The sequence below is a fragment of the Amblyomma maculatum genome, chromosome 3 (assembly GCF_055883805.1).
Source record: "Amblyomma maculatum isolate TAMU_Amacu chromosome 3, ASM5588380v1, whole genome shotgun sequence".
Classification (NCBI taxonomy): domain Eukaryota; kingdom Metazoa; phylum Arthropoda; class Arachnida; order Ixodida; family Ixodidae; genus Amblyomma; species Amblyomma maculatum.
In genome coordinates, this window is record NC_139346.1 from 54,177,138 (window position 1) to 54,193,150 (window position 16,013).

Here is a 16,013-nt window from a genome sequence, read left to right on the forward strand (position 1 = left end):
CGAGAGTGCCTGGCGCTTGTCTGGGCTATTACGAAATTCCGCCCTTATTTGTTTGGCCGCCATTTTACTGTGATAACAGACCATCATGCCTTGTGCTGGCTTTCCTCTCTCAAAGATCCTACTGGCCGTTTGGGGCGCTGGGCGCTACGATTACAAGAATACACCTTTTCCGTCGTCTACAAGTCCGGCCGGCTTCACCAAGATGCCGACTGTTTGTCACGTCATCCCGTCGACTCCCCTAGTCCTACAGACTCTGACGATGATGCATATGTCTTATCTGTCTCCGCCTTTGCCAACATTGCCAAGGAACAGCACTTAGATCCTTCTCTGCATTCCATTATCCTCCGTCTTACCTCCGACCGCCCTGACCCATCTCTCGCCTTATTTGTGCTCCACCAGAACACCCTATACCGACGTAATATGCGACCAGATGGCACAGACCTTTGCTCGTCGTTCCACAACACCTGCGTTCCACCCTCCTTGAACAGTTCCATGATGCTCCCACGGCTGGCCACTTGGGTGTCTCTCGAACATACGACAGCCTGCGCCGACGTTTCTACTGGCCGGGGCTCTACCGCTCTGTCCAGCAGTACATTGCCGCGTGTGAACTGTGTCAGCGTCGGAAGAAGCCCACAATTTTGCCTTCAGGTCATATGCAGCCAATACCCATACCAACTGACCCATTTTCCCGTATAGGCGTTGACCTCCTTGGCCCCTTTCCAGTTTCCACCTCGGGGAACAAATGGATCGCCGTCGCCACCGATTACGCTACTCGGTACGCTATTACCCGAGCCATCCCGACCAGCTGCGCCACAGACGTCGCTGACTTCCTTCTAGAAAACGTAATTCTTCATCATGGTGCTCCTCGCGAACTACTAACTGACCGTGGCCGCTGTTTCCTGTCGCGAGTGGTTGACGAAATTCTCCGTTCGTGCTCCGTCCGCCACAAATTCACCACCGCATATCACCCCCAGACCAACGGCCTCACGGAACGTCTAAACCGTACCCTCACAGACATGCTGGCCATGTATGTGTCTGACGACCATCGAGATTGGGACGTTCATCTCCCCTTTGTCACATTCGCCTACAATTCATCTGTCCATTCTACCGCTGGATACTCCCCATTTTATTTATTATTTGGCCGACACCCGTTACTACCCTTCGACACCTCTCTACCCGCGGCAGACGCCACCAGTACTTACACCAGTGATGCCGTCAGCCGTGCTCATGATGCCCGCCGGTTAGCTCATGCCAGGCTCTCTGCATCCCAAGACTCTCAAAAGATCCGGTACGACAGCCGCCACCGTGATGTCCACTACACTCCTGGATCTCTCGTTTTGCTGTGGCTCCCGTGCCGTCGAGTGGGCTTGTGTGAAAAACATTTGCCCCGTTACACTGGCCCTTACCGTGTTTTGCGCCAAGTGACCGACGTCACCTACGAAGTTGAATCTGTGGTTCCGAAGTCCACGTCCACAGCTCCAACCTCCGAAATAGTGCATGTGTCCCGTCTGAAGCCCTATCATCAACGTTCTATTTCGCTAACATAGACCGCACCGGGACTGTGCTTTTCCCGCGGGGGGGTAGTGTTACTTAGCTGTATTCGCTGTTCGTGATGAGGATGAAGAAGTGCAACAGACTCCGAGAAGACGACGACGCTGAGTGTTGTGAAACCGGTGCCCCCATCAACGTTAGTTGTGCGGACAGCTTTGGGACTGTAAATCTTCCACGTAACAATATCCTCGATATATGCGGTGCAAGTCTCGCCAGGTACCAGGGCCGACTGCATGAACGTTTGCTCTGCGTGTTTCTTCTTTGCGGATCCGTCGCCAAAGCACTCCTTTGTCTCTTCTGTGAAACAATCCCAGCTGGTGAGTCTTCATGATTTTCAAACCAATCTAGGGCAATGCCTTCAAAGAAGAACACTACGTTCGCTAGTTTCACGGTCGATCCTAATGATTGTACCGGCTCACCCGTTCGTAGTTGGTTAGCCACTCGTCGACGTCCTCCTCAGATTTTCCACCAAATGTGCGCGGCTCGCGGTAGTGCTTCCAGTTGCTCACCGCAGGTGTTGTTCGATCAGCGTCGCCGTCTTGAGCCATGTTAGATGGTAGGGGTGGCAAACCAGCGAGTCGGCGGCTTCGTCGAAGACAACGGGGATCCGTTTTGATCTGCCCAGCACCTCCACCACAACTGTTACGTACTCAGTACGTAATGGGGCTGTTTATTTGTCGTCTAAAGCGCTGCTAGTCCCCCAAGGAGCACCAGCACGCACCACTGTATCTTCTGTTTCTCTTCACCCCAGCTTCTTCTTCCTTTCTGACGTCCCGAAGCACGTGACAATATGTCTAAGGAGAGGATGCATATGTCGAAACGGTCTTCACGCATATGAAATAGGCTATAACTAATCGCCACATCGCTGATAATATTGAGACAAACCCGTAAACTCGTTCATGCGTTTTATGTCATATTTCTTATATGTTTCATCTAATCGGAGACACTCATTTTACCCAAACGTTTAAAAGAAATCATTTCTTGCCCAGCTATTTTTGTAAAGCGTGTGAACCTTGAAAACTTAGTTTCGGACTGTCGCGAGGCCTAAAGCAAAACCGTGACGGTTTCAAGCAGTCCGAATCTAAAATATTTCCTGTGGTACTTGTGTCCAAAGCAACTTATATCAATAAACTTATGCTTTTTATATTAAAGCTTTGCCTCTAAGCAACATAGAGAAGATGCCTTGGAAGATAGTCGCTTAAGACACCGGCGCTTTGTTGCCGCAAATTCAGGTCAAAACCTCCAGCATTGAGGAACTGGTCAAAATATTGAGCCAGAAGATTTCCAAATTTGAAAAGACATATTTTGCTCGCTTGGGCTGAGCAGTCAGGTGGAGTAAACGAAAGCTTACAGTTTATTTGCCTCATAGAAAGCAAAAAATAATAATTACGCTGCTGAACCAAATATTGAGCGAAAGAATAAATTGTGGGTGACCGAGCGCTCTTCTTCGTATTTTCTTCTTCCTCAGCCCACATATAACGCCCCGCTTTAACCAACCCTTATGAACGTGCCTTGGTGGTCTATAGGGGTAACGTGAATGCCAGTGTCTTAGCAGGCTGATTTTGACATAATTGTCCCATGTGAAATGGGAGACCTGAGTTGGCAGCTACTGCCCGTTAACATATAAAGCTTTGCTTTAACCAAGCCTTTTAAACGTGCCTGACGTCACGCATCACGTGAGCACTAACTGTGCCTCTAGCGCGCAACGCAGACCGCGTTTGTGATACGTGGGGTGTTATGTCACGAGCTGCGCCATGGCTGCGACTGCGCTACGCCGACCGCTTGAGTTGGTAGCCCAGCTCTCACTCTAGCGTCACGTGGGGTCTGACGTCACCGCATCACGTGGGAGCAGCCGCGCGATGCGAAGGCTCAAACCCTAGGGTAGTATTCCTTTCACAATACAAAGCTTCAAGTTTTAGTACCACAAAGAAATATGATTGATCTATACACTAGGATTCTGATAGAAGCTCCGCAATTAGTAGCAATAAGAAATGGTAATATAACAAACGCGCGATGACTGTCTTCAGATATAGCTAATATGTTTGGAGCGAAGATCCACTTCTCACATGCAGAGCTGCAGATCACATGATGCTAAGAAATGGCCTCTGAAGGAAGGTGTGCTGCCGCCACAGCTGTGAGCTCCGCAGTTACCTCCGCTGCAGCGCCTAGCATCGCTCGATCACCTCGCTCTCGTCACTTGTGTCACGTGGTTCACCCAGTGAGCCATCGGATACATGATGCTGCCCGCAGAGGAGGAGGATAGTGGCATCTCAGTAGATGCGCGAAGGCCGGGAGGGAGGAAGACGTTTGTACTGCACACGCAAGCGCCACCGCGAAGGTCTGATCGAAATGAGCTGGAAGCGACAGCCGGAATCAGATGAGGAGGGCATGAAAATGTTTTCTACGAACACGCTGGTGCACTTTGATGGGTTCAACTGATTATTGGTTGTGTGCGAGGAAATGCTTGATCATCCGCAGCCAAAGATTTGGTTGCAATGCACATCGCCTACTTGGCGTTCACAACGGTAATTAGAAATATGAAAAGAAGCACTAGCAATCTAGGCACGTATAGCAGCGTAATGTTAAACCACGAGAGGTAGAATTCAATGATGTCGACATGTAAGCACGAGATTCAGCTCAATATTCAAAATATCACACACGTTTTGAAAGACATAACTTGCGGCTCTACCCAGTCTTTCGCATTCAGGCAACATTTGCGACAATGGGCGCGATGGTTCAGCGCTGTATATAGCACCACCTCCCTCCGTGCTGCTTCAAAGGCCCAGATCAGCTGCAGCACGTCGCCTTCAACTACCAGAGAAAGCAAAATATTGCGGGAGTATCAGTATATTCCTTCATTTTCAGTGTTCCGTTTTCTCCCTATTGACATCAGGTTTCTGCCGTGAGCGGGCCCTTTCGCTTTAACGACTATGTGCTGAACATTTCAGCTACGGGGTCATTCTCATATCTATCGTATCAGCCGCGATACCCTTGTTGCTTTGAACCAGGAGCTTCAGACTTGCAACGAAACTGGGCTGCCGTCTTAAACCAAGTTCAATCGTTGTCATTTTATTCCAGAGCAATATTTTACGTCACGCCCCAGCTGCTGGTTTTGCACGAAATGCATGCTGGAATTTTATAGCCTCGGGTACTGGCACATGAGCGGGCCTCAAGCTGTCGACAATGTGCCCTTTATCCCATCATCGAACGGTACTCTGCCGACTATGGCCAGAGTGCTATTCCACACACATGAAGCTTATTCTATGATCCGCCGCTCAATTTGATGTCCGCATTCAGTAGACAATTTGTCTAACCACACTTATTCAAATATCGCAGGTGGCTTTCAAAGTTTAAATTTCCTGGCGACTTCAGCGCTTGATGTGCTTTATTTCTCTCTTGATTGATAGTGCTGTTAGAAAAACTGTTCAGAATATCTGCAGCTACAACCTCGGCAAACCGGCCATTAGCCCGACACTATTCGTCTCGAGACACTTTGGAACTGCTTTCAGTGCCTGCTGCTTTTCATGAGCCACTTCGGACCTTCAGCCCCCCGACTAATCCAAAATGGTCGCTCCATTTAGCAGTCTTCTTCCTTCGGACTGCTTTAGAGAGTGTGGAGGCATGGCAGTGGTTTTTCAACGCACAAGCCCAACTTTCACCTTCAAATATGAGCACACGCCCTGCCTCTCTTTCATTGTTTGCTGCCATCGGTGGAGATTAACTACCGTCGGTTCAATGAACCACCTCCAAAGCCTTCGCCATTGTTTTAGACAAGCTTCTGCGCTACACTTCATGCTTTTGAATTCAGAAGCCGCGCATCAAATTCCTTGCCCATTATGCGTCTTGAAGCTCCCTGTTCAACTCTTCATGCGCTATTTACTAACTGCCCATAATATGCTCGCAGACCCGCCACACAGCGTGTCTCTGGCACCCATTATGTTGTTCCGTGCTCAATCTGGCTCTCTTTGGACCTTCCAAAAACCGGCGTTCGGCACAACCAAGGCCCTCTTTCAGAGTGTCTCCTTCAGATGATTGATGCCCTTACTGGCCCTCATCAGCGTTGCGCAGAGAACAGGCGTAGTGGATTTAACTAATGCTATGAACCTCGTCTGGTACGCAGCTTTACGTCGGCGAACTGAAGCCACTGTGGAGGCAACATTTTGCGGTAAAGTGCATCAAAGCGGAGGGACCTTGACCAAGAGACAGAAGGACCAGCTCAGGAAGAAAAGTAATGTATGTCCTAAACTGTTATATCAATGTTCATGTTGCGCCGTGTGTCTACAAAACGCCTACAATAGAAACCACCTGAACACAGCACAGCCATGCTGCAATACATTGATGATTACAAGGTAAGTTAGACATTGCCGTGATTGAAACAGCTATCCCGAATGAATTGGGTTAATCAAAATACTGGAGTCATGGTTATTTTTTTTTTAGTTGTCCTGTTATCAGTGACATAACTCGGAGAGTGTCCTCTGCTCATCTGGCGGAACAAAAGCGTTTGAGGGACTTTCCAGCTAAGCAAAAGGTTAATTGACACCCAGAAACGCTCGTTTTGAATAACATTGTTAGCCGGTCGTGCTCTGATGTTATGTCCAGTGGAGAACAGGCGTCACTTTTGTAAAGACCGAGGGACGGCGAACAAGGCCACTTTACTATGCCGGATCTGAATCAGCGGTTTCTTGCGCAGCTGCCAGCAATATGTTCTCTGCTATTTTAGATGTAGACAAGACTGTATTCAGATTTAAGTCTACTTATACATAAGCAGTAGTGCGAGTTGCCCCTATATTTGCGAATTGCATATCTCTAGAACGGCGTTTCGCGAGGGGCAAGGAGTAAAGAAAGAATGATAAGAGTAGGAGGATCCGATGTTTGGGTGGTGAAAGACAAGCAATAGCACCCCGTGCACTCCGCTTCGGAATATCAATGCACGTAAGTACATGTGTGCAGGGAAACTTCCTCTAATTGAGAAAACTGTCTCACAAGCTTGAGGACGCAACCATGTCGGGTGGCCGTATAGAACCTTACATATACATTTATAATACACAAAAATGCTCTTTGAGTTTTTTCATACTGTAGGCAATGCGTATCGTTGAATAAGGATGTATTTTTTAACAGTACGCTAAGTATCACAAATGTAGTCCTCCCTGCCACACCTATTCCTCAAAGCACTGGATGGCGCTCAGAAGAGTCTCCTTTCCATCGGACATACGAATAGCGTCATTTGGCAAAACGTTCGCGTGGTATGCCTGGTTGCGCTGTTCCATGGGGCTGCCAGAGATGCAGTTTGTCGCTAAGGAATCCTCATACTGAGTATTGACTGTAATACGCGGCTGTAATTAGAAGAGACTTTGATGTCGGCTGAATGTTTCTTTTGACCGCGGATAGCTTATAAACGACTATCCTCACACAAGCCACAAACTCCGACCATCCCATGAATGTCAAAGATAGTTCCACAGTTGGTGAAAATTCTTAACTGTGAAGGGGCACTGGAGATATCGACAATTTCCAAAGACACGACATTGGTCTTTGATGTCTAAACGTCCACCTTTATACGTAAACAACGAAGATTTTTAGGATTACATGATATCTCATGCTTTTTTCGAAAGTGGAGGAGGTGGGGATGATATCATTTGTGCAGGTGCAAGAGCTGAATCAAAATAAATAATCCCCAGGTATCAGCGTAAGTCGTGCTGCTGAGTTGGTGTTGAGATGAATGATGTCTACTGCCGAAGCAGCAGATTTGTGTAACAAGTTTAGACAACGAGAGTTGGTTACATTATCCACCGCACAAATCCTCGTCCGAGACACCCACCCCTTTGCGGCACACCTTTTCACTCGGCTCTGATTCAAGCCCACAGCTTCCATTTCACCAACAGTTTCCTTCCTTTTCTTCTATATCTTCCATATCTCCCTTCTTGCGGAGGGGGTTCACCCTCTCTCCACTCAGCCTCTTATCCAGCGTGGCTTCAGGCGCTATTACCAAAGAAAATCTTCTGCAATAATGTGCGTTCGAATACTACGTTACTATGAAATAGGTCTTAAGATTCTACTAAGCAAAGGAACCTAGTTCAATGAAAATTTGTCTTGCATGCAAACATACTTTTATTGTTGGGAAGAAGACTAGAATATTAAAATGACTGCTTACGTTGCCGATCATTGCAGATTTCCACTTCACAACAGAAAGGAAACTGCCGACTTCGCGATGGTTTGGACACACGGCAAGATCCTCTTTTAGGGATGTTGGAGGAACACCTGCGCACCATGTTTCCATGTTTAAACTTGCTTACGCAAGAGGCATATTCACCTTTGCCTATTTTCACGTATTCAAAGGCTTACCATCGCACTTACACCGTCCAACAGCATAGCTGCACAAGGCTTACTGGACATACTGCGAAGACTAGAGTCAATTTTGAAAACAAAACTAACCGAGTTGGCTCATCAAGCGGTCAGCCTACTCTCCTACGACATGTGCTATTGGCAGCACAAACATGGACATTATTGGCCGAGCGGCATCTCACTCTGCTACGCCTGAGCGGCCATCTTTGTTCTGCATAGCAGGTCGTAGGGATATTGAGGGTTTACCTAGACCGCCTTTGCAGCAAGTCATAGTGAATGCTTTGCTGAGCGGAACTAGGCTTTTCCCAACCAGTGCGATTTCACGTCCGGTTTCACCTCGATAGGGCTTTATGCTTTGATAATGTGTTCAGAAGACGACCAGCCAGATACCGGTGATTTTCATAGCAGTGGAACCTTGCCCGATTCAGTTTCAAGCAAGCCAGTTGTAGACATTATACTGTGCTCGTTGTCTGTTTTATGGCGTTTAATGTCCCCAGGCGACACAGGCTACAAGGCATGCCATGAAGGATTTGAGACATTTCGACCACTTTAGATTCTCTAACGTCCACCGACATCGCACAGCACGGGAGATGGGACTCAATTCCGCGTCCCAGGGTATAGAGGTCAAGCATCTTAAGCACTGCACTACCTGGGCGTGGAATACATTCCTTTCTGTTCTGAAGGATGTCATGTCCAGCTCCAAATTTCATATATGCTGGAAACTCGCCAGGCTACAAAAGCAAAATAACAAGGCTTAAACATATCTGTAGCTTTTGCAGTAACCACAGAAAAAAATAACAGAACCATTTAACGCAGAACGGCCACAGAAAATGGTGAAAAAACAATACTGCTCATTCTTCTCAAAGTTAAGAGCAGCATTGGGTATGCACATGGAGGCTGCAAAAATATGTTTAAAGCAGATGCTTTAGGTACAATTGGGAATTTTGTTACACCGTGTCACAGGCTGGATAGCTCTGAAGAAGTCGAAATATAAAAAGCAAGTTTCTAATACACCGTAACAATATTCTTATCTGTGGAAATACACAACTTTTTCTGTAAGGCACGTTTGTAAATGCGTTTTTTTTCTTTACCCATAGGGACCGATGAGAACGTTAGGAAAGTATAATAGGTTATAGGTACGAATATATACATTGTTTAGTGGGTAGTAATTGAGACAACTATCTTCACGGTTTACTTTACATCTGATAATTCCTTAAGCCCATCCGACACAAATATTCCCAATAAAACGTTGCGACTGCTTCATACATACGTTATCTTGGTGTAAACTTGGAATGCTGCAATGCGGACTACTACGTGGTTAGTTATTTTTATACTATTGAATTATGTTGATGTCAGTACTCCCTGGATAGCAAAATTATCTGAAGGGAGGTCAAAATTATATTATCGCTTTTTATGCTCATCTTCTCAAGGTGGAGAAAGACTTGAAAATGAGTTTCAAAATTTGGCTGCACAGAACTAGTAGTGAAGGAATAGCTAAAAACACTGCATGGAATCTTCAAGATGGAAACAGTTTGCATTAGAGTTAAAAATTAGTTTTAAATTTTAAGAAGTATTTTCTGTGTTTGTCTGACCTATGCGTCTATTCCGTAAGATGTACTGTCCTCAGAGTGTTGAAATTTTGTGTAAAGGTAGAAACAAAAGTTTCAACGGAGTAGAGCTAGGTTTATGAGCGTAAAAGGGAAACTAGATTTGGTATGTTTTTTTTTCTTAGTTTGTTAACGCAAGAAAATTGTCACTTATGGCTGCTCTTCTTAAACAAAAAAATTGAAATGCACCTAGGGTATTGATCCTAGTTCCAGGCATGTAAATGCGAAAAGTTCACACCTCTAATTTTTTTGGTTTGCTTGGCACAAAGTTGCCTAGGAAGATGTACACTAACCTCAAAAACCTTGTCTTGAAAAAACTCCAATATTGTCACGTAGTGGTGACGAGGTCGACGACGCAAATGAAGGGGTCGATGATTGCACTAAAGAAACTCTTTATTTGGGCTGACTTGCACCCGCAAAAGAACTAAGCAACTCGGCGGCGGCGACAGAAACGAACGTGCTCGTCGATCGTCGGACAAAGAATGCTCGTCACACTCGGCAACGCTCAATTTAAAAGCTGCACAGAACAATCTAGATAACGTCGCAAACAGCTACCAGCACGGGCTGGATTATTGTGGAAAGACACCCGAGTGGCCGGAACCTTCGAGACAGATCTCGGTGCATCTTGCGCTACAACGAAACTGATAAAGGTGTGACTCGCGACATCGAGCATTAACAAACAAAGATTACGGAACTGATACGCGGTCCAGAATCAGAGTGATAAGCCTGTATACCGGCGGCTGTTAAAAACAACAAATACTATTTTGAAGGTTTCGCGGTATTACTCCCCCCAAAAAACATCGCCTCGATGTTCCAAAACAAAGCAACTTAAAAATAAACTCTCCAAAGTTTAACCACCACAGATTCTTTAACGCGCGTAATAAGGCTTCAGTCGTACAACATGTACAATTTCTTTGCGTGCGCGTCGCCGTTGTGATGCTGACGTTCCGTCGGGAATGACTTCATAGTCCAGTGGTCCGAGGTGGCGAATGATTTTGTACGGCCCAAAGTATCGGCGCAACAACTTTTCACTAAGTCCGCGACGGCGAATTGGCGTCCAAACCCACACTTGGTCTCCTGGATTGTACTCTGCGTGGTGCCGTCGTAAGTTGTATCGTCGGCTGTCGGTGCGCTGTTGGTCTTTAATACGCAGCCGTGCGAGTCGTCGGGCTTCCTCTGCACGCTGCATGTAGGCGGCAGTTGATTCCACTTGTCTCGCAAAGTCGACGTGTAACACATGAAGTGCATGTTCTCCACATGGACCAGTTGTCATTGCACACATACACCGCGCAGCTACACACTTTTACTCTCATATTCTGGTGCAAATGCATACACAGGCTCGCCACGCACTGATTCTGAAAAAGCTCAAACTAGACAGAAACATGATTGATTGCACTGTAAGCAGCTGTATAGGCATGCGAAGCACAGCACTAACAATTTGTGGTGTGTCACATATGGAATGGTTTGACTGTTAAAGTAGTGTAGTGTTGCTAGCATGTTTTTCTGAAAAAAATTTTCTGTGCAGCTAACTTCATTGCAACATCTGATTGAAGCTTGAACACCTGCAGCAGCACCAGACAGCAAGACAAAAGTGTCCATGCAGATTGCAGAACATTTGTAGACATGTAAAATAATTAAGTATGATTCATACTTATGAAACCTTTGCCCTTGTCTTCTTTTGGATAGTGCGGCCCTAGGCAGCTGCTGCACCAAGATTTTCATAGGTCAACCGGCGCCCACCAGAGCCAATGCACCCAACCGACCTTCTGCAGGGAGACACAGCTGCTACAGATTCCAGTGGCTATGGGGAATGTGTTATTAATCCAGTACTACTGGAACTAGTACGATCCTAGCAATAAACCAGTAGGAAATTTTTACCTTGGATAAAAAATGATCTTCTTCGGCATTTTTCAGCAATTGCTCTGATTGCTCTTATAAAGTGCTGTACTCTTACTACACAGCTCACAACCCCTAAAAAGATGTTGGCTACATATCTACAGAATATCATTTAATATCACATCAAGAGATGTGTGGGCATATGTGGGTATTCGGTACATGTCCACTTTCTACTCTCTTCAACGTGGACATTATAAGGTATACTATAATGATATATTATTAAAATTTGCGGCAGATATTCACTGGATCTTCACTGAGTGTACGTTCTTCAGCTAACATTTTTTTGTTGTAAACTGATTATATGAACATTTACAAGGGAAAGTTATCAGATTGATGGCAAGTGACTAGCACTTTGTGTCATCATTTCTACAATTAGTCATTTAGCTTCGAGGTGATGACTTCCTTCAAAAGTCTCTTCTCTCGAGCTTGCCAGCTAACTGCACAGGTCTGCATGGAAACTATCGCCTAATATATTGCGTTCGCGTACTTTCGACTCCAGTATAAGCGAGAAGCGTGGCTACGCTTTTTATTAAACTGACTAAAATCCAACCCACATATAGCACTAGCCGAGTATAAATTATTTGACAATGATTGAAATAAACTGCTAAGAGCAATACCGGCTGATCGGCATTGTACGTACCTTTCTTCATCCTTTTGAAACTTTTGCGCGATCCAAGACGTGTTAGTTTCGACGCTGTAGGCTTCCAGCCATTCGTTGACGCCTGCCTCGTTTGCCAGGTTCGCGCGATACACCGATTCGTGCCTTTTTGACGCGAGGTCATCCTTTACGAGCTCTAGCGGCTCTGCAGGAGCTCGTCCATCGTCTCTAGTTATCCGCAATTGACACGCAAGTTCGTCAACCACAAAATCACCCTGGCTAGCGCAGCGCGCAACGGATGATCCATGTGCATGTGCGTACAACCCAGAAGCACCGGACGAACCGCGCGGAGCTGCGCGGATGGGGAGAAGTGCAAACTACGGGGTGTAGCCGAGCCGAGCGACGATTCCAGAACATACCAGAAAAGAACAGCCGCGCAAGTGACCACTGGACTGAAATTTACGTGACACGTGACCGGTAACCGACCGACGTTTACAGAACGGGTGTTCCGTAAAAACCCGAGGAAAAAGCCCGCACAGTGGTTACTGGACCGAAATTAACGTGATCGCGTGACCGAACTTTTAGCCGACGGTAATTTGCGTGACTTTTACGTGAGCTTCCGCTGACAGCCGTGCGGAAATACGAGCTCTGCGCGAAAACGACTCCGAAACATGTATACCTTTGACAAACACCAGTGGGGAAAAAAACGTGAATGCGAGCCCTGCGCGAAACGAAACTGAAACCATGAGGAGTCTCGTCACAAAGCGCTAGCGGGAAACAGCGTCGCTGCCACTCGCGGAAGTGGCATTATTGTTCATTGCTTCTAAGGTGATGTCGCCATCCTCAGATAGAGCTGAATACCTATTCTGTAGCGAGATCCTGAACTCTTCTGCCCTCCCCCTCACCGCTAATTCGTTGATGGGTTTCTTTCTCACTAATCTGTTGCGTTCCTTCTTCAGATTTAGGCTAATTCGGGACCTCACGATCCTGTGGTCACTGCATCGCACTTTCCCGATTACCTCTACATCTTGAGTAATGGCGCGAATTGAACACATTATGAAGTCTATTTCGCTTTTAGTCTCCCCGTTAGGACTTTTGCATGCCCATTTCCGGTTCTTCCGTTTGCTGAAGAAGGTATTTGTGATACTTAAGTTATTGCGCTCTGCAAACTCAACTAGTAATTCCCTCCTGCTATTCCTAGAACCAATGCCATAGTCACCTACTGCCTGATCTCCTGCCTGTTTTTCCCTACCTTGGCATTGAACTAGCCCATTAGTACAGTATACTGCGCCTTTACTTTTCGCATTGCCGATTCTACATCTTCATAGAAGCTTTCAACTGCCTGGTCATCATAACTACATGTAGGTGCATAGGCCTGTACAACCTTCAGTTTATACCGCTTATTAAGCCTAATTACGATGCCTGCAACCCTCTTATTAATACTATAGAATTCATCTATATTACCCGCTATATACTTATTGACCAGGAAACCTACTCCTAGTTCTCGCCTCTCCGGTAAACCTCGATAACACAGTACATGCCCATCCTTCAGTACAGTATATGCTTCATTCGACCTCCTAACCTCACCAAGCCCTATGACATCCCCATTCATACCCTCTAGTTCCTCTAACAGTACTGCTAAACTAGCTTCACTAGCTAGGGTTCTAGCGTTAAACGTCGCCATGGTCAGTTTCCAATGGCGGCCGTTCCAGCAGAGCCAGGCTTCCTTAGTACCCCCTGCTGCGTCACAGGTCTGACCGCCGCCGTGGTCAGTTATTCCGCAGCCGCTGGTGACCGAGGGCCGGGGTTTTGTGGAGCTTATCATGAGAGGTTATTCGTCTGTAACTGGCAGGGTTTGTAGGGAGCTTTCCGGGTTCTAAAAGCGATACTATTACTGCTTTTTCCGCGCCTCAGGTATTATTTTAGTGTCCCAAATTTGATTACAAAATTACAGCAGGGACTCTATGGCAGCTTCAGAGGGGTGCGCAAGCATTGCATAATGTATGTTGTCTGAGCCTGGTGCTGTTTTTTTACCGCGGGACAAAACTGTATGTAGTTCTTGTAATGTGATTGGCCTGTGATATTCTTCATTTGTGCCTTTACGAAAGGGAAGTTTTTGTTTCTTTGTTATTGCGTTGTGTTTTTGAAATATGCCTGTATAGTTTGAAGAGCTTGAAATTTAGAGAGACGTTCGCCCAATATTTTTGCCTGTTCTTCAAGTGTTTGTGTTCCAGGTGTTGTCAACATTGGAAGAGTAAATGGGGCCCACAAAGAAGAATTGCAATTCCTGACTGAAATGATGCTACGGGGAATCAGAACATTTTTCTTCGCGCAGTTGAGAGTGAGTGGTTCAACCAAAGCGTCGAACGCATCACTGGTACAGTTTGAACAAACAACTTGTACTAACTCTGCTGACATTGTAGGAATGACTGTCGTCCGAAACCGAAAGCGTGCTAGGAGTCGTCGGTGAATTTTCACACAATGCGGATTCCAAGCGAGTATTCACAGAAATGTCTCGATTGCGAAAGTCGAGAGGGGCCCCACATTGTTCAAGACAATCGAGACCAAGAATGACGTTATGCGTTGATCGACCAAGTACTGCAAATTCGGTTCGGAATGTGCGGCCGGCAATTACGAGGTTCAAGGAACAGACTCCAAGTGGGTTAAGCGGTTCATCACCAACACCACACAGAGTCGTCGCTCTATCCCAACCAAACATAATTTTACGACCAAGGCAGTATTTAAAAGCAAGGCTTATAATAGAAATGGTTGCACCTGTTTTCCACCAATAACATAGCACATACACCGTCCACAAAGACTTCAGTTTTTTTCTATAACAATACAACGGGCAGAGGCATACGTAAGCTAGAATCACTTGCGACCTCACCTCCACCGGCCGTACTGACTAGTTTCCCGGAGGTGGCGGCCATCGTCGGGGAGAAGGTGAGCGTAGTAAGCGCCGAGATGGTGTCAGGCTGTGGTCAGAGGCCTGTGATTCATTTCGGTTCAGCGCCGTTCTGTGCTCTTGTAGGCTAGGTGTCGATCTGTGCTCATTACGGCCAGATATTCTTCTATATAGATCAGCATTGTCAGCGGGAAACAGTATACGGAAGTTCACCCACTGTCGGCGATACTATTGGTATGGACGGCGACTGTGGCAAAATCACTAGATATGGCCCATCATTCCACAGGTATAACAAACCGGCGGCTCACATCCACGCGATGGGTAAGGCTCATCGTGGCTTGGGTCGAACGCTTTGTGGTTTGAATGTCGACGAGGAGGACCAACGTGCTGGCTGTTGTAGGCGTTGATGGTGGTAGGTTGGATGTTCGGGCCATGGGCAGCGGAGCACCGCATTTTCGAAGATGTATCAGAGGGAACATAACAGGCAAAAGGTGGACGATCGTAAGAGATTTCACTGTAGGCGGGTCTGCCATGACCCCCACTATTGTGATGCCTCCGAAGCTCTTCGCGGACATTCTGTCGAATTGTATCTGTCATGCTCGTCGCTTCAGGCACTTCCAAACAGGCGACAGCTGTTACATTCGGCTACCGACCAAACTTACGGCGTCGCTTCAAACGTCCGGCAGTATCGAGTAACATCAGCGGTAGTATTCAAATCATCCTTGCAAATGAGAAAACTGTGTAGGTCTACCGTTATTCCTTTGGGGAGATAGCCCACTTTGTCCTCCTCAGTCAAGGGAGCATCAACCATCCTGCACAGCTTGATGACTTCTATGTAAGCTGTGCAGGTCTCCCCCGGTACTTGCGACCACTCAGTCGGAGTCTGTCCAGCGCTTATTTTTCGAGCATCGGCATTGCCAAATCCCGCTGTCATTTCTTCCATAAAGCGATCCCAGATGATAAGGGATGCTTCATGATTATCAAGTCATGTTAACGCCGTTTCTTCAAGAAAGTATACTACGTTCGCCAACTTGGTCTTCGCATCCCATCGGTTGTATTTGCTCACCAGATTGTAGTGGGTGAGTCAGTCATCCAAATCTTCCCCGAGCTTACCATA

At 46.6% G+C, this 16,013-nt stretch overlaps 1 protein-coding gene across 1 annotated transcript in view; it reads right to left on the reverse strand.

Annotated features, from left to right (window-relative positions):
* Positions 1 to 16,013, reverse strand: part of LOC146194777 (uncharacterized) — a 127,632-nt gene that overhangs the window by 89,425 nt on the left and 22,194 nt on the right. The window contains exon 3 of the mRNA XM_084596118.1: positions 7,700 to 7,806. Within this exon, the coding sequence (XP_084452244.1) occupies positions 7,700 to 7,806 (107 nt within the window). The remainder of the gene's footprint in view (positions 1 to 7,699; positions 7,807 to 16,013) is intronic.